The sequence below is a fragment of the Pelmatolapia mariae genome, linkage group LG8 (assembly GCF_036321145.2).
Source record: "Pelmatolapia mariae isolate MD_Pm_ZW linkage group LG8, Pm_UMD_F_2, whole genome shotgun sequence".
Classification (NCBI taxonomy): domain Eukaryota; kingdom Metazoa; phylum Chordata; class Actinopteri; order Cichliformes; family Cichlidae; genus Pelmatolapia; species Pelmatolapia mariae.
The window spans coordinates 5,105,802-5,123,294 of record NC_086234.1 but is presented as its reverse complement, the minus strand read 5'-3'; the positions used below and the strand labels follow the sequence as shown (position 1 = coordinate 5,123,294).

At 44.2% G+C, this 17,493-nt stretch overlaps 1 protein-coding gene across 4 annotated transcripts in view; it reads right to left on the bottom strand.

The window, feature by feature from the left end:
- Nucleotides 1–17,493, bottom strand: part of LOC134633634 (PH and SEC7 domain-containing protein 1-like) — a 107,995-nt gene that overhangs the window by 60,567 nt on the left and 29,935 nt on the right. For 2 of the 4 annotated variants that reach the window (XM_063482543.1, XM_063482544.1), the window contains exons 2-7: nucleotides 14,396–16,777; nucleotides 14,144–14,261; nucleotides 11,905–12,460; nucleotides 11,212–11,679; nucleotides 1,405–1,599; nucleotides 383–463 (exon numbers count right to left, since the gene is read on the bottom strand). In XM_063482543.1, the coding sequence (XP_063338613.1) occupies nucleotides 383–463; nucleotides 1,405–1,599; nucleotides 11,212–11,679; nucleotides 11,905–12,460; nucleotides 14,144–14,261; nucleotides 14,396–16,513 (3,536 nt within the window). In that variant the 5' untranslated portion in view covers nucleotides 16,514–16,777. Of the gene's footprint in view, nucleotides 1–382; nucleotides 464–1,404; nucleotides 1,600–4,904; nucleotides 5,318–11,211; nucleotides 11,680–11,904; nucleotides 12,461–14,143; nucleotides 14,262–14,395; nucleotides 16,778–17,493 lie in introns of those variants that run through there. The other 2 variants (XM_063482545.1, XM_063482546.1) reach the window with 2 other exon arrangements.

Below are 17,493 nucleotides of genomic sequence, written 5' to 3'. Positions count from 1 at the left end.
AACAAAACAAAACAAAAAAAACCCTCACAGTATTGGTTGTTTTTCAGTTTATGCCCAGAATGAATAAATCTAATAAATAAAGATAACAAACATAAACCTCTTTAACAGCATGCATGTTTATGCTGTCAATAGTCTTTCAATGCAATTTCACAGCTGGCCTCTAGAGAGCAGTGTTTACCAGAGGAGGGCGACCACAAAAGAAAACAAAGACATCAAATGTCCGTTTTTCTCTCTAACTGGGATCAGCATCACAGAGAGAAAAGAGGTTTACACCAATAATCAAACGCTTTGTTGATTTTAGGGGAACTCTTGGCCATTTTCCAGTTATCTAACATCAGGAGTTTCTGTCAAAGTAAAAACTGGTTTAACTGTGATTTCTTACCGCAGTGCCTGGTCCAGAGTGAGGCCTGTGAAATTGAAGAAACTCAAATACTCTTCTGCAACCATGCGACTGAAGTCATTGCTGCAAATAAGGAAACAGAGACACAGTAGAATTATACGCAGGTTTATTAGGAGAGAAAATAACCACGGGAAGAAGCAAAGAAACTACAGCGATCATTAAAACTCAGAGTGTCAGTCAAACACTCGGATGGCAGCTTTCTCAGCTCGGTGAATGGGCTCAGTTTGGGCTGTCAGTCAGTCGGCGTGCACTGGCACAGTCAGATTGAGATGCAGACCGGAGGCCAGAAACACAGAGAAGAAAAAGGGAGGAGATTCCCAGGGTGCAGCTGTCAGAAAACGAGAAAACCCTTTAATCCCAAATTCTTTCTCATCAGCACGAGCAAAGCAGCTGACAGACTGACGGGCTGATCGAGCAGCGGAGGAATGCAGATCTGCTGTAACACGGCGCTTTTTAAAGGGGAGCAGAGTAATAAATGTGCAGGAAACTGGATTTACATGGGTCACAGTTTAATAGCTTTCATTAAATAAACATAAGATGCAGCAGGAAGGAGATTTTTACATTCATCTTACAGTATGATGACACGCAGTAACCTCTTATTGTTATTTTTGATTTTTTTAGTGGCAGTAGTAATACTGTAGAGGTTGATTTTGTTGAATTATTATTGATAATTCATGATGCATATGAATATAGCATAAATGCTTGGTGCATTGCATTGAACTATCTTAATTAAACTACAATGGATTAGTTTGATTGCCTTGCAGCCCAACCTTGGCCTCCAATCATGTTTGACCAGGGTATGTATGCCTTCTTCCATCTCAGGATCACTAAAATTAGACACATCCTGTCTTAGAAAGATGCTGAAAAACTAGTTTATGCATTTATTACTTCTTGGCTGGACTACTGTAATTAAACATCATCATCATTATTATTAGTTTGTACTAAGAGCTCCATAAGAAGCCTTTTAGTTGATCCAAAGTGCTGCAGGTGAAGCAGCAGCTTACTTCTTGCTGAGGTGGCGCGCCACATCCGACTTCCTGAAGCCGTCCAAGTTGAAGAGGCGTTTGGCCAGGCGTTTGGCCGCTGCCACATCGGCACGATGGCTGCCGTTGGTCAGGGTGTCGCTGCTGCCCAGGCCCAGCCTGTCGCTGAGGTCCTGGTCCAGCTCCGAGTCGGTCGCAAGACGGGCCTTCTCCCTGCTGAGGGGTAAGATGGGAAGGTGGTGGTGTAAGACAAAGTGGAAAGAGTTATTAAAATCAGGTGCTGAGAAGGAAATAAAGCACATTATGGTTAACAGAAATGGTGAATAATTCAAAGGCACAGTGCAAAAAAGGATACAACGGGGAACAAAGAATGAAGCTGATATAATAAACCCCATAAATCCAGTTTATCAATAATTTAATGATATTAATGTCTCCTGTGTAAGTAAAGAAAACGAGAACAGATAAAAGAGAGATGAAAACAGCGAGCCTGATCGGAGAAAAGCAGCTAAAAAAATGTAAAAATGTGAAATAAAATAAGAGTAAAGACACATGATGAATCCTGAATGTGCTGAAAACAACCGAGTAAACAAGCTGAGCATCACATACATCAGAACACATGCAGATCTTTAATTTTATATTCAAACACAGCATGCCGTATGATTATGTAGTTTTATTAACTGCATTCAGAATCTCCTCTTTTGCCAGCTTTCCCACTTTTGTTATCACATCCTAATTAAGCCCCTTCAAAGCGTTAGCCAGTTCAGAAGTGTGAAACTTATTACATCTGAATTATTCCTGTGATAATAATTTAAGCATGTTATGTCACACTGAGCTAAAAGAGAACTACTTTTCCATCCTCTGCTTAAAGATGAACGAGGTCTCTGAGTTCACTTGCCGAAAACTCAACATGACTTTGGCTTTTTTGTTTTTTTTTTGTCTGTGCCATCGAGAGCTGCGTGGCCATTCTGGTCACGCCAGAGAAAACAAAGACAGTCCAGCAGCCCAGAGATGTAATCCAAAAAGAAAGAAAGAAAGAACGAAAACACTTCCTGAATAAGGCGAGCTCTCACTTGGATCTCTCGGCATGAGGAGCGAGCCAAGAAAACCCACAGGCTTCGCTTCGCTCATTCACACATTCTCATACTGTACATGAGTCAGGCAAATCACACCAGAGCAAACAGAGATTAAAAACAGAAAGCCACAAGGGTTCAAAGGTCAACTGTGGTTTCACAAAGCACACAGAGGATCAGCCGGTAAAATGTTTACTGAGACTGAGTCTGAGGTCCTTGTGTTAGCATGCTAATTTGCAGCAAACACAGTGCAGTTCGGCCAATGGGCGCCTTTATTTTGAAAATATTTTTATTTTGAGTTTTAAAAAACAAGATAATGGAGAAGATTGTGATCCAAGAGGAAAGTGGAAGGATGACTACATGTGGGAGGAGTGAATGCCTTATTATTTCATTACTTTTAAAATAGAAAGAATTTCCCAAATCTGGAATAAAGTGTGTCTTTTATTATTATTTATCATTACCTCTATTTTAACAGGAAGTCCAACTGAGATCTCTTACATAAAAGACCTAACTAAGATAGGAGACATAAAAGCTGAAACGTCTAAAAAATGCTACAAATACAACATAAGATATTTAAATTATTTCATGTCAAAAGTGCAACCGCTCAGAGGAACGTAGCTGGTAACTGTTGGTACTGGAAAGAGAATAAATGGGTTTATAGAGGAAAATATACCATTTGTGTTTTCTTTGAGTGGTCAGTGATGACCAGTCCACCAGATCTCTTGTTGTTTTGTAAATTCTGCAGCAATGCAGTCAATAGATGTTGAGAAATTGAACTGAATGAGCCCAGCACCGTAGAAAAATGTGAAGTAGTGGCTAAAAAGTAACCCCGTGTTTGGTCATAACTCAAACTTGGATCTCTGATGTGCTCTGCTCCGACCTCTAAATGTGGACAAGAATCAGTGCATATGAGGGCAGACAGGGACGGGGTCATAAAAATCAGAAGAATGATCAATAGATTTGTGACACTGTGTTGGATAAAATACAGAGTGAATCTAACCCTAATGGAAAAAGAAGAAAGTGGGCCACCATCTCACAGCAAAACTGATTTTTTTACTGTTTAATTTTCCATCTGTTAACTGCAGAAATCTGTGCACCAATGCTTCAAACAGATACTCTGATGTGGCCTGCTGGTACAGGCTGCTAGAGGAAAAGTTGGGGGGTCTCTTAAATAATATGAGTTCAACAGCTGTTAAGACAATCCACTAAAAGCCAAAACATGTCAGCCTGCTGCTAGCTTTAGATACAAGGTCAGGGGATCAATAGGAATCGTGGGCATTCATGACCCGGGACCATGAATGTCCCAGAAGATGCTGAAATAGTAAAAGAAGTGATGACCTGCTGGTGGTGCTAGAGCTGAGGAAGAGTAAAGTCCTCTCTCACTAGACTTCAGACTCCAGGATGTCTGAAGTGTATGTATCCACAAAACATCGAATAATTTATGGGAAAGTTTAAATAAAAATCCAAACGTGAACCCAACAACTCAAAATCCCTACAAGAAAGGAATATTACAATCTAAACAGATTTTTTTAAAAGCTCATTTAAAGCTAATTTACCAAATGTACAAATACCAAAAAAAAGGATATTTCTTTATTTGATTGTAGCTATTTATAATTTTTAAAAAGTCTATTTTGTATTTTTGTTAACTACAATGTTTTTTTTTCACAGCTAGATTTAGTTAACTATAATACCTTAGTCCACACCACATTTTCACATAACAGTCTCTTCACGAGGCACCATCATATTTTCATAAATACCAAAAACATCAGCCGAGGTTTTAACCTCAGGGGAACGAATGTCTACAAAAAATGTACCCATAAACATCCAATAAAAAGTGCAAATGTGAACAATTGAGCAACTGAAGCAAAAGTGGAAAAAAATATGTATTTTTTAACTGAAAGTTAATTAACATTTAGTTTAGATTTATTTAAACAATTAAATAAGAATGATGTTCACTAACGGCTGAATAGATGTTTTTAAAACAAGGTGCAGTGATAATAATCACAGATAATGTTCTAATACTTTTTATGGCACATATAAGTAGGCCTCTCCCTGGGCCTTCAGCTTTCTTCCTGTTAAAACTGAGTTTTTTGTTTCCACTGTCGCCACTGTCACTGTGCTGATATAACATCTGGGAGTCGTGACTGTTCAAAGCCTGATGGTAATGGATGTCTGGAACTTTATAGCAATCCATGCCAAAAATTTACAATGACATAAAGTTCTGAACCATCCCGCGATCAGCCGTCATCACTAACTTGAAATTAAAAGTCCAAAGCGAAGGAAAAAGTTTGTCAAACGTCTCGGTGTTCACAAGAGCTACATGGGCAGTCCGACAGTTTTCCCAGAATTACTGTTATCTGCATATCTGCACGTCTGTTCCACAAACATGATATTCAAATGTTCACATATACACGACAGACAGGTGAGACAGGTTCCTGGGTGTTGACCTACCTGTGGCAAGACCGCCTATTTCCTAAGTACCTCTCCTCCCCGGCTGCAGACGAGCCCTGACAACAGAAGACGGCCGGCGTCCTCGCTGTCGTCACATGGCCGGCGCCTCTCCTCTGACCGCTCGCCCGACTGAACCTTCTTCTCCCCCTCGCCTCGTACCCTGAACGCATCGCCATGCACTTGGCAGGCCTAATGTAGGAGAACACCTGCACTCTCTCCCAGGAGGCCGGCAGGCTTTGACGCTCCTCTCCCGGGTTTCGAGGCTGACTGAGACTTCATGGGTGCCTCTTTTCTTTCCGTCCACTTTCTCACTCTCCCCCTGTGTTTGCTGTCATTTGATCTTCTCAGCAAGCCTCCTCTCCCCCCCCAAAGTAAAAGAGCTGTTTGTCCTGCAATGCCTCTCGGTCTCTATCTTTTCCCCTCTGAGTCTGTTTGCTGTTGTTTCTCTTCCCTCTTTTCACTCCTCCCTCTCTCTTTCTCCCTCCCTGTTCCACTGTGTAAACTCTCACTGTCCCCTACTGACCTTGGATTCAAAGCATGGCATGAGACTTGGCTTGTCTGTTCCCTAAAAAAATCACCCTCCTGCATTCATTCCTCTCTCCCTCTCTCTGTCTACACGCATCTCCAATTACACGCACTTGGCGTGTCCATCCTTTGAGTGTTGTTCAAATTGTAGTCTATGTTGTTTGTGATGTAAGCTTTTTTTCACACACCTACACAGAACACCAAAAGTGTGAAGTGTCAGGTTTAAACTGCTGGGTGTGTGTGCCCAAACGGTTTGCTCTGCTGCCTCGGGCAAAGAAGAGGAGGCCTTTTGTCTACATCTGTTTACAGCACACGCTTCATCTGGGCCTGCAGGAGTGTTCATAATTATAAGATTAAGCCAGCACTGTAGCTTAGGCTCTGCCACCTGTTAGCATTGTCCCATCGAGAGCCAGCACAATGCCGAGAGGGCCTGAGAGAATTCCCAGTGTCAACCTCTGCTTTAACGGTGTCCACGGATAATTGAACCCCCTCTCAGTCCACTGGGCAGCTCGACACAATGAGCCACTGTCTAATGGTACAGAGCATCTGAAAAGGGCGATGTGAGGGAAGGAGGAAGAGGAGGAGTAGGAGGAGAGGGAGGAGGGGAGTGAAATTCCAACTTTTATCAAAGTATGGACAAGCCTTCAGGGATATTTGCCTGGCCGTCTCACTCCTGGATTCCACAGCTTCAGGCCAGCAAGAGTGCGATAAGATCAGCACTTAGCAAACATTTGCCTTCACTGTTTAGTTCATCAGGAGAAAATCTGAAACTAAAGTACGAGTTCAGGTTTACAAAATGAGACAAAATGAAGCTGCTTTGTTTTGTAAGATTTTGACTATGAATCAGCTGAAACTTGAGACCGGATTCCTTCCTTGGACACACAAACACACTAAAACACACACTGTGCTCGGGCTGCAAGTCACACACCTGCAGCATATTACGCTCATTCTTTCCAAACAGCACTCGGCAGCAAGACTGCTGTCCTCTTACGCCATCTTGTGGCGAAAGCAGCACCAGTGCACTCACTCCACCTCTGCAGTGCTGTCACACTAAGTTAGGGTGACATTCACAAAGCAGTCACACATAAGCAGAGTTGGAGACACCGAGAAGCAGAAACAGGTGGAATCTGTCACATATACCGGCATGTGCGTGTCAGGGCTATCTGCATTCAGATAAACACTCTGCAGAGAGACAAAATTAAGTCTTTGGGACAGTCAAGGTGAGTCTCTCGCTGCTGCAGCCGCCATCTGCTGTGCATCACACATCCGTGCATGCACTTCACGCACACACAAACCCAAAGAAAAGGGTGCATGTGCATGCACAAACACACGCACAGACAGATGGATACACCCATACACGGCTGACAGACAGCAGAGGGACCACAGGCGGCCTTCTAACGACCTTCACTTTAGCCTACTCGACTCTCCAGAATAGCACTGCTGCAGTGCTCTGTGCAGGGAGATGGATAGAGGCAGAGATGCTCGTTAGTCTGGAGCCTGACAACAGTCCATTAACAGGCCTCTGACCTCAGATGGGAGACAATCAGCGCTGCATTAGAACTGAATCTACTTCAGAAACTCTGTGATTTAAAACTGCATTCAGAGAGAACAGCTCTGACTTTGGATCATCCTGTTTTATTGTTTGTTTTTCATTCACAACCGGATGAGTTAATTTTTCAGCACAGGAAACTTTCACCCAGGTCTCGTGGCCATTATTATATTTGGTTCATTGGGGACGTACACCAATATGATTGTTAATATTTTACTGCTGGGTAAAACACTGAGCACATGCACACAACACCAGCCGTAACGTTTAATGTAGAAAAGACGAATGAATGCAAGAAACTGTTAAACCAAGCATCTCTGGTCTGTATGTGCTCAGCTGTGAAGCCAGAACAGGTGCCAGGACACTGAAACAGCAAACAATAATAACACAGGATGTGACAAATATCATTAAATACTGTGGAGTGGCAGAAGGACTGGACAGACATGTAAACTAGACCAAATGATTCTATCCTCAAACATCTAAACTACTGTCTTGTATTTGCTTTATGAATCAATACACTGTTTGGACTCCTCCATCAGCTGATACTGAGGTCACCTGATTGACTGCAGTGCTGGTCAGTGGTTATGGATAATAACTGGATGTTCCCCACCACCACTTACTGGACAGGCTCTTCACGTTCTTTCTATTTTTTTGAGCTCCCTTTGTGTTTTTTTGTGTTTTTATGAGATATGTTTATTTTCCAAGTCTTGGTTGCTGTAACAAACTTTTGGGATATAAAAAGTACCTCATCTTACCATGTTTACAGAATGACTTCAAAGGTCAAAAATCACCGGCCAATTTAAGGTATACCTTGCTACTACCTGATTGGACCTTGTTTTACCTCCATAACATTGTGACCCTATTATCTAAATGTTGCAGCAGACCCAGAAAAAGTTTGTCAAATCTTCTGTTCTCTAATTTTGAACTGGTGTACCTAATAAAGTGGCTGTAAATGTAAACAGAAAAGTGCTGATGAGGAAACAATACAGTTTACATTTGGGTTAAGTATGCAGTTCGATAGTATTTAAAAAATAATAATAATAATAAAAAAAAGCACATTAACTAAAATAAAAGTTTCTAGTTTTAGTCTTTTTGTTAATTTGTGAACACACAACACTGAGTATGAGGACGTGTTGGTGCATACGTTTATATGACTGTGAATAAAGCTGTCCTCACAAAAATCTGTTGTGTTTGTGTTGTAACGCCTCTTCTTAAGGTCTTAAACCTTTATCTGAACAAACGCCCTAATTTACTAAATATTTACAAATCTAAAACTGATACTAAATAATTTTTTAAACAATAAAACTTTAACTGAGAGTTCCCACACTAAAACAGAACATGACTGAAAAAACAAATTAAATGCTTTTCAAACACCAACATACAGTTGGATCCATATATATTTGGACGTGACACTGCTTTGTTTTCTTACCTGTTTACTGAAACATATTACAGTTATAGTTATATAATGAACATGGAAATAATGTGCAGACTCTCAGCTTTAATTTGAGGGTATCCGTATTCAAATTGGATGAAGGGTTTAGGAGTTTCAGCTTACTAAAAGTAATTGGACAAGATTTGGCTATATCATTGGCAGGTGTGGGCATTTCCTTCATTATGCCATTATCAATTAAGCAGATAAAAGGCCTGGAGTTAATCTGAGGTGTGGTGCTTGCATCTGGAGAATTTTGCTGTGAACAGTCAAAGGAGCTCTTCATGCAGGTGAAACAATCCATCCTTAAGCTGAGAAAATAGGAAAAAAAAAAAACATCCAAGAATTGCTACGATATTAGGAATGGCTAAATCTACAGTTTGGTACATCCTGAGGAAGAAAGAACGCACTGATGAACTCAGCAACCCAAAAAGACCTGGTGGATGATCACAGAATCATTTCCACGGTGAAGAGAAACCCCTTCACAGCAGCCAACCAAGTGAATAATACTCTCCAGGTGGTAGGCATATCAATATCCAAGGATGGATGGATAAATAATTTTTTATCGGTCATAATCCAACATTTAATCTTTATTATATCTTATGTTTCTTATCTGTGGCACTGTCTTGTTTTAAACATCACACACCATCTAAGGTTGCTATAACTGTCATTTTATTGTGTAACAATAAAGGTTCTTGATCTTGAACTTCCAGACATGTGAAGTGCATGTTAGAAATGTAAATGTCTGCTATAACCTGATGTCCTACTGTGCCGATGTGTGAATGAGCTGCTCAGCTAATAGTGTGGTGTGTTGACCTCTGAGTGGGCATCATGAGTCCATCCATTCAGGACCAAACTGAGAATTTTTACTTTTATGTGAACTATTTCCTGCTGTGTGATACAAGTTTTACAAAAACTGTAAAATATCTGGATCTGATTCTCCTGAAATTATCTGAATCTGTCTGTGTGGGAAAACAGCTTATGACCGTTGGAACATCTCCTTCCAAAAACCCAGATTAATCTCCTGCTGGAGCAGCCTCCCCTGCCTTCTGGTTTCAGGCTCTCTGCCAGATCCTGGCTGCAGGGACTTTCCGCCGTTCAGCCACAGGAGCATTAGTGGGGTCCGGCACTGATGTTGGCTCATAATGCCAGGCTGGGTGGCAGGTAGGGGTTCGACTCAGTGAAAGAGTCACCTTTAAGCATATTAGACGAACCTGGATTTGTTTGTTGTGTGTTGTAGAATTAGTATTTAAAGGGAAAAGGATTCAGAAACACAAAAGATAAGGTCCTGTTTACATACTGTAGCTTTGCCTGTCCAAAGAGGTTTATATTATTATTATTTCTCAAGTGTAATTAATAACTAATATATATATATATTATATATGCTCTGCATAATGTCATAGAAAGAGGGATCCCTCCCTGATACAGTAAATTGGCTTATAAGAAGATGGAAGGAATGCTACAACAGCTTATTTCAGGTAGAAGATGAACTGATGGGCTGCACTAAGCCCACTATATGATAAATTAGGCTTTCAACTACAAAGTTGATGCAGTAGAGTGAAAGAATTAAGATACAGAGATGCAATGGAGCACTTTTAGTATCACTATGCTGACATATTAACTCTGTTTACACTTATTACATGTTGTGCGGTCGGATCGTAAGTGGACACTGTGGACACGTCAACGTTTACGGCTGTGTGTCCAAGGAGTCTCCTTGTGTTCAGATTTCATTACGGTCTGTGTCACTTCTTCTCATAAAAAAAATGGCCTTCGACCGGCGAATTTATCGCCAGTCAAGAGCGAGAGCTAAATTTAAAGCTTTTGCTCATGTGCGGCTTATTCTAATGTTGACATTGGAGGGTGAGGTCATTTGAGAGAAGCAAAAAGGAGCACGAACAGATGAAAATCGGCCACCACATCCTGTGACGATGGTGTATTTTCCCGTTACAGCTCCTTCAGGACACATTAACCTTAGCATGTGAAATAGATCCTCCCCCATTTTCATCAGACCCTGATCTCAAAGAGAAACAGCGATAAGCTTAATCGTTATCAAGTTTCTGTTCTCTGTTTGTGGGTTTGTGACGTGCTCTGTTAGTCAGAATAAGGTTGATGTTTTGGGGATTGTATTTCCCGCTCTTCTGATGTGTTTTACATGCGTTTCCTGGAAATCAGCTGATAATAATGGCAGTGAAGACAAGTTTGGATGATTATTTCCTGAGTAGTAAAGGCCTGGAGCACAGTAGCAGTGCAGGAGAAAATGAAAGGGGTTTTCTGTAACCACTGGCACTGTTTGAATGACCGGTTCTTAAACAGCACTTTTCTCCTCTACTTGAGCACCAAAGCACTTTATACTTCATGCCTCATTTACCTACTCACACACATTGATACAAACACTTTTTCTGCATCTAAGTGTTTTATATCTAACATTCATGCATCAGGAGCAACTCGGTGTTTGGTATCTTCCCCAAGGATCATTTGGTATGAAGACTGGATCAATCGAACCACCAAACCTGCTCTACCTCCTGAGCCACAGCCCCCAGCTGTACTTTTTATACTCTGATTAAGCGTTAGACCCAGTGAGGAGGTGGCAGCTTGTTGTGAAGCTGTGTTTTCTGTAGTTTAGAGTAATTTTCTCCCTAGTTTGGTTTAATGAATAGCTTCTGTTGCACCTGCTCCTCCTCTTAAGATCCCATTGAAAGTGATGCAGAATTTTTCAGAATCCTCCCCCAGATTTTTATACGTAAATAACATCTCAGACTCACCAAAAATACTAATCAGTGAACTTTCCACCTGACAGGCCATCTCACCTGGGTAAGGAGAAGGAGGGGTTGCTGTACCAGCTGCTCCCCAGCTGTGAACGCTCCTGCCCTCTGGGCGGGGTATCATCTGATCCGCTGCTCAGCCTCTCGCTGGAGGGAGCTCGGGTGGCATCCGAGTCCCCCGTCACAGTAAAGATGGAGTCAGACAGACTGGGCCTCTCATCGTGTGCCAGCGGGGCGAAGCTGAGCTGGACAATCTGCCTGGCGCTCTGGCACACGGGGCCGTGGATAGCGGGTGTTAGTGTGGGCAGGTCGAAGGTCAGGACGGTGTGGGTGCTGGAGGTGAGCAGCTCCTCGCTGTCCAGGCTGTTGTACGACGTCCCTTTGGCTCGGTGCGACTCCATAATGCTCTCAAAGTGGCGGCTGAAGGTGTCCTCTGTGGCGAGGCGGGGTCCGGATACCAAGATGGGGGATTTCAAGGCTGGATGGTGGTTGTCGAAAAAGGTTTCGACTGGTCTGAACAGACAGGATAGAAAATAAAGAAAAAGAGACTTTTGATAAGATGTTTTTTTTTAAATGGAATTTACTAAACTGTTTAAAAGTTGTGACCTTTACTTCCTGATTATGACCAACTTGAAAAATAGGTTAGGGATGAGATCCCTACATTTAGGTCGGGGAACTTCCTGCATCGCCAGAATTCTCCTGTTTGTGTTTACAGCTTCACACGAGACGTCTGCTCACCTCTTCAGAAGGTGTCCAAACACCTCAGGCTCCTCCTCAGCTGCATACTGCTGCTTCCTGCTGTCTCCCTGCATCCTCACACTTGCCCAGCTCACCATTTCTTCCTCTTCTTCCTCTTCCTCCTCATCGTCTTCTCCTTCTTCCTCCACAGCTCTTCCTTCCCTTATCGCCTCCTCCTCCCCATCTGCTCTCCCATAAGCCAGCCCTCCCAGAGGGCTGCTGCCCGTCCCTGAGGTTCCCTGCACGCTGCGGTTGCTCCCAAATGCAGAGTCTGCGTCTTCCTGCTCGGCCAGCAGCACCTCGTCTATGTCCGTCTCACGGTAGCATCGAAGCGGGACAGCGTCCAGGTCAGTTTCTGAATACTTGAGTGTCCTGCGAATGATGCCTGTTTTGGGCGATGTTCCTATGACGGCTGGGGGAGGGGTCACCAGCTCTACCTCCACGTGCTGCACCTCGTGGTTGGCTGAAAGCAGAGGCAGGGAGGATGGCGGAGTCGGGGTGGGAGACTCGCTGGAGTTACCACTAGGAGGAGCTGTGGAGGTTCCCTCTGGAGAATCTGCAGAGGAAGAAAATCATTTATGACCACTTAAAAGACATATGTGGTTTTTGAGGACAATGTAGAGGTGATTAGCAGTGTGCCACTCCCCTGCTTACAAAGACTCGGTCATATAGAAGTCTATGGAAAAACAGCCCAGAAGCACCTTTATCTGCGACCTCAGTAACACTTTCCTCATAAGTTTAAAGCCTTAATCGTTAGTTTAAAGTCTTACTGAATAAAGCATGAAGTCATTTTTGTAAATTATCGTTATTACTCATCAGAAAAAAGGATAAACCAGTAAATGCTCATTGAACAGCTGTGCAGTGTCCCTGGGTTTTACAGTGGAAAGAAAGTGATTTGCTCCACCTTATATATAAAAAAGATCAGAGTGAGTGTCCGCATGTTTTTTGAAAAACAATACATTTACCAATTATTAAATTTTATGACTGCAATGACCAAAAGTCTGTTCTTCCCCTTTTCAATATATAACATCAGAATATTTACAGCATCAAATTTGTATTCTATTACTGTCAATTTAAATACCTTTGATTGATCAAGTTAAATGTTAAATTGATGATCCATCCATCCGCTTATCCTTTCCAGGGTCCCGGGGGGCACTGGAGCGTATCCCAGCTGTTATAGGGCGAGAGGCGGGGTGCACCCTGGACAGGTCGCTAGTCTGTCGCAGGGCTAACACACAGAGACAGACAGCCTTTCGCACTCACATTCACTCCCGCATTCACACCTATGGGCAATTTAGATTGATCAATTAACCTATCCCCACAAACTGCATGTCTTTGGACGGTGGGAGGAAGCCGGAGTACCCGGAGGGAACCCACGCAAACACGGGGAGAACATGCAAACTCCACACAGAAAGACCCCGGCCTGATGGTGGAATGGAACTCAGGACATTTTTGCTGTGCGGCAACAGTGCTAACCACCGTGCCACCGTGCTGTCCCAAAATTGATGATCCATATGATAAAACTGGGAAACAAGCATCACAGTCCTCAGCTGGACTGAAACAATAAACCTGCTGATAGTGGAAAAAAATATCTTCCTGCTCAAGATGTAAGAAGTTGACCTGCTATGCTCACTTCTAGCTCTTAGCTTAGCATAGCTTTGCAGCTGATCATCTGTCTGAAGCAAGCTCTTTTTGCTCCTCCCCCTTTAAGACCATCCTTCGTTGAAGCAAGCTTTCTTCTGATTGGTTCCCCTTTGTAAATGGTAGGGAGTAGCACACTGCCCTCTTGCATTGTGCTGCCAAACACAGTTTTCTCAAATTGTGAATGTTATTGTTGACTTTGAAAGTTCGGTAAACTTGATATTTTTTTTTTATTACTTTTTTCAAATATTTCTATGATGATAACAATAAATAAAATTCACAGAAATCCTTATTGAAACTAAAATGTTTACAATAAACGGGAGAATTATATTAGGAAGCTCCCTGATTTTATTTTCCTTAGTTAAACAGAAAAGCTTTTGTGAAGAAATCCCTGCTGCCCTGTTCCTGTATCAGCTGACACATCACACCTGAGTATGTTTCTCTGAACGACACACTGCAACACTGAAAGCAGTACTGCTACTTCACTAGCTTCTCTATCTCTGTGTGAAATGTTCCCGTGAGAGGAAGGAAGAAGAAGGAAGAACATGAAGGCAGAACGTGCAGAAACTCAATATAAGTAAGGCAGAAATGCTCTCACGTTTCTCCCCCCTGCCAGCAGCCTCCTCAGCAGGGGTCCCGAATAAAAACTCCCACTTAGCACGAGCGATCTTCTGACAGTGCAGCGAGGGCACGGGCACTGCACATCCACTGTCCGTCTGCAAGAGACACACACTAGCTTAGAGGCTAACTCTGCAGTGTGGCATTAATGGGCAGGAGGGGAAAAGGTGGTTAGCAAAAATCCAGGTATACCTTCCTTGCTTCCTTCTTTTTTGTTATCAGCAGAACCCACCTGTATTCCTGAGGTGGCAGCCCCGGTCTCATTGCTCTGGTGACTGGACTGGCTGGACTCTGGGGACACACAGTCCCTATCTCCCAAGCTCCCCGTCACCCCGCTGGAGCTCCGTGAAGACGACCCTCCCATAACGCCATTCTGCTCCCCCTCAGGAGGCTCTTCGGCCCTCCCAGAACGAGGCTGCAGTTCCCCCTCGTTACCTTGCCCTTCCTCATCACAGCCCTCATCCTCCTCTCCAGAGTCCAGCACCACAGGACCCAGAAGAAGGATCTCCCTCCTCCTCTGCTCAGCCCGCTTCTGCTGTGCTGTCGGGCTGAGAGGCCTGCGGCGCTGCCTGGGTTGTTGATCAGGTGTTTGGACCCTTTTAGACTCTAATCCGGGCTCGGGGCTTGGCTTGGGGCTGTTTTCCACGTCATTTCCCCACTGCTGCCTGGAAGTCCAGCTGACCGGCGCCTCCTCAACACTTTGATTGATAAAGAGTCTGCGAGCGAGCTCTGTGCAGTCCCCTTTCTCGAAACAGCTCGGATCTCCTCTCCTGTCCAGGCCTGGGGACCAGGAGTCTCCGGTGTACTGTGGCGGCTGACGGCGATGCAGGGTGGGGGTATCTGGCGGTCGGAGCTCAGCTTGGAATAGCCTCGGGTCCCTAATGGGCGAGCTGAGCTCTGTGGGAGGATGAGAGGGACGAAGGACACGTGAAGGAAGGGCGGGGGAATTCTGAGTGGCTGATAAAATGGAGCTCTGCTGCATTGTGTCATGATTAGTGTGACAGTTTGTCTCTTGTGATCGTGAGTTTTCAGGCTGGTGTGAGTCTGTGTTGTCGGTTGCTGGCGTGTGTTGTTGGTCGTTTAAAGGGATGTTCATTCTGAGCGTTTGCTTAAACTGTTGTGCATTTGGAGCTGGTTCTCCAGAGTTCGAGCTGCTTGTGAGCTCTCCTAAAGCATTGTGCAACGAGGACCTCCTCGCCTCTGTGAGAACCGAAGATGCTTTGGTGGCCTCCTCAGCCAGCCGGCGAGCAACTTCGGGACTGTGAGCTGGAGAGGAAGATTTGCTGTTGCTTAACTGGTTCAAACCGTCGACTCCATTATTGCCAAGTCGGAGGATTGCGCCCTGCGGTGAAGTGCTCATATTGCAGGTCCTCTTAATGTGTCTGTTGACAGCTGGACTTCCAGCCAGAAGAGGGCTTTGGGGCTCAGGGGGCCCGGATCTCTCAAGGGAGGGCTGCTTGGACTGCAACGATAGCTGGTCTGAGGCTGGGCTCCGAGGCAGCCCACATGGAGCCAGATCTTTGGGGTTTACGCTGATGTTCTGACGCTGAACGGGAGATCCAGCCCAGGACTGACAGCGCGGTTGTTGGTAGTAGCATGAAGCTGAGGTGTGCTCAAGTGCGTGGGCCAGTTTAATCCTCAATAAGGGGGATCCAAACTCCTCTACAGCCCTCTTGGTAGCTGCCCTGCCGATGGGGTCAAAGTGTGGCTGGCAAAGGCTGGGGGAGAACGTCTGCTGGTGACTTCCTGGACTCTGGAAAGTCAGCTTGGGACTGGAGCTGCACGATGAATCGGGACTCCCAAACCAAACTGGGTCGCTGAGGCGTTTTCGAAAGCGGGAAGGCGTGGACCATTCCTCTCTGGCTCGTCTCTCGCACACAGAGTTGCGCGGACTCTCCACTTTCTTCACATTTGACTTCTCGACGTAACTGAAGGTGACCACACTCCGCTTCCCGTCGCTGACTTCCTCTTCATTAAGTCTTTTGCGAATAGGAGGGGTGTGAGGGACACTGACTTTTCCCGAAGAGGTCACTGGTGAAGAGTGCAGGGGTGAGCTCCAACGCTTGCCGATCGTAGGTGAGCTGCTGGTTTGCTGGAGCTGAAAGCTAATGGTGTTTCGAGAGGGAGACTGGCCGTGCGTGCAGTCCTGAGCCAGGTGGCGAGCCGTGGAGGCTTTGCTGACGATCTGGCGTGTCGTCTGGCTCGTTAGCTGAGAGAGGAGCTCCGCGGGACTGTCCTGAACCGAATGCCCCTGAGCAATCCCTTCTTCACTCTCCCTCTTTCCTCCATTCTGATCTGGGGCAGACCTCACTTCCACATACAGATGAAGGACTTTTCCAGACTGGGACATGACCTCCTCTCAGCACGTAATGAGGACACAGAAACAGAAATGGAGCAGAGAAAGAGGCAGACAGGGTGGAAAGAGGGCTCTTCTTTGCTCTTTTTCTCTGTTTTTGTCAGTTTGGATGTTGTTTTCCTGCTGGTGGTGGGTGTCAGTTTATTTTTAGACGGTCTTTCTTCTCCCTCCTGTGTGCACAGCAGAGACACACACGCTGAACGGCCAGAGGACAAACATGCCCACGGGACGACTCCAGCAGCTCCCTATTCTTCATACCTGTGAATGAAAGAGAGGAGCTGTTGTTATCTTTATGCATCCTCAGATGACTCCTGATACACACTGGATGATTCAGTATTTACGATGCCCAAAGGGACCAAGCATCAGCTCACTCTCTGGAAACCCACTTCTTGGAAACCCCAAGTCTTAATTTGTCAGCTGTGTTCGAAGCTTTCTGTAACCGCCATCTAGACACAGTTCACTCCTAAACTGTGTCAGCTATTTCTGTCATTATTCATGTAAACACTGGAGCAAATATAATGAGTATCTTCCATGAGTGCCCTGTTTTCTCTACATATTCCCACGATATTGTGCCTCTCCTGTGTTAATGGTGGCCAGCTTTTTCCTCTCCTGCTTTCAGTGTGATTTCATCCACGTTTTACTTTGCTGCTTCTTTCTGAACATTTTTTTTTAAATTCCCAATTATTTTTAAAACTATATGGTAAAACATTGAATGGCCTAAAAGAGACTCTTCAAAGTCAGTGATGTTATGTGGTGCAATTACAGAGTTAGGTCCAGAAGTTTAAGACAACAAAATGAAACAAATTCAATCTTTTTTTTTCGTGGAGTTTGAAAGAGTTAAGATGTGACTGAAGTACAGACTTTGAACTTTGATTCAAGGGTTTTAATAAAAACATTGTAGCTACCCAATTTACAGAGGCTCTAAAGTAACTGGGGAAAATACTTTGCAGTCAATGAGTGCTTCAAGTCTAGAA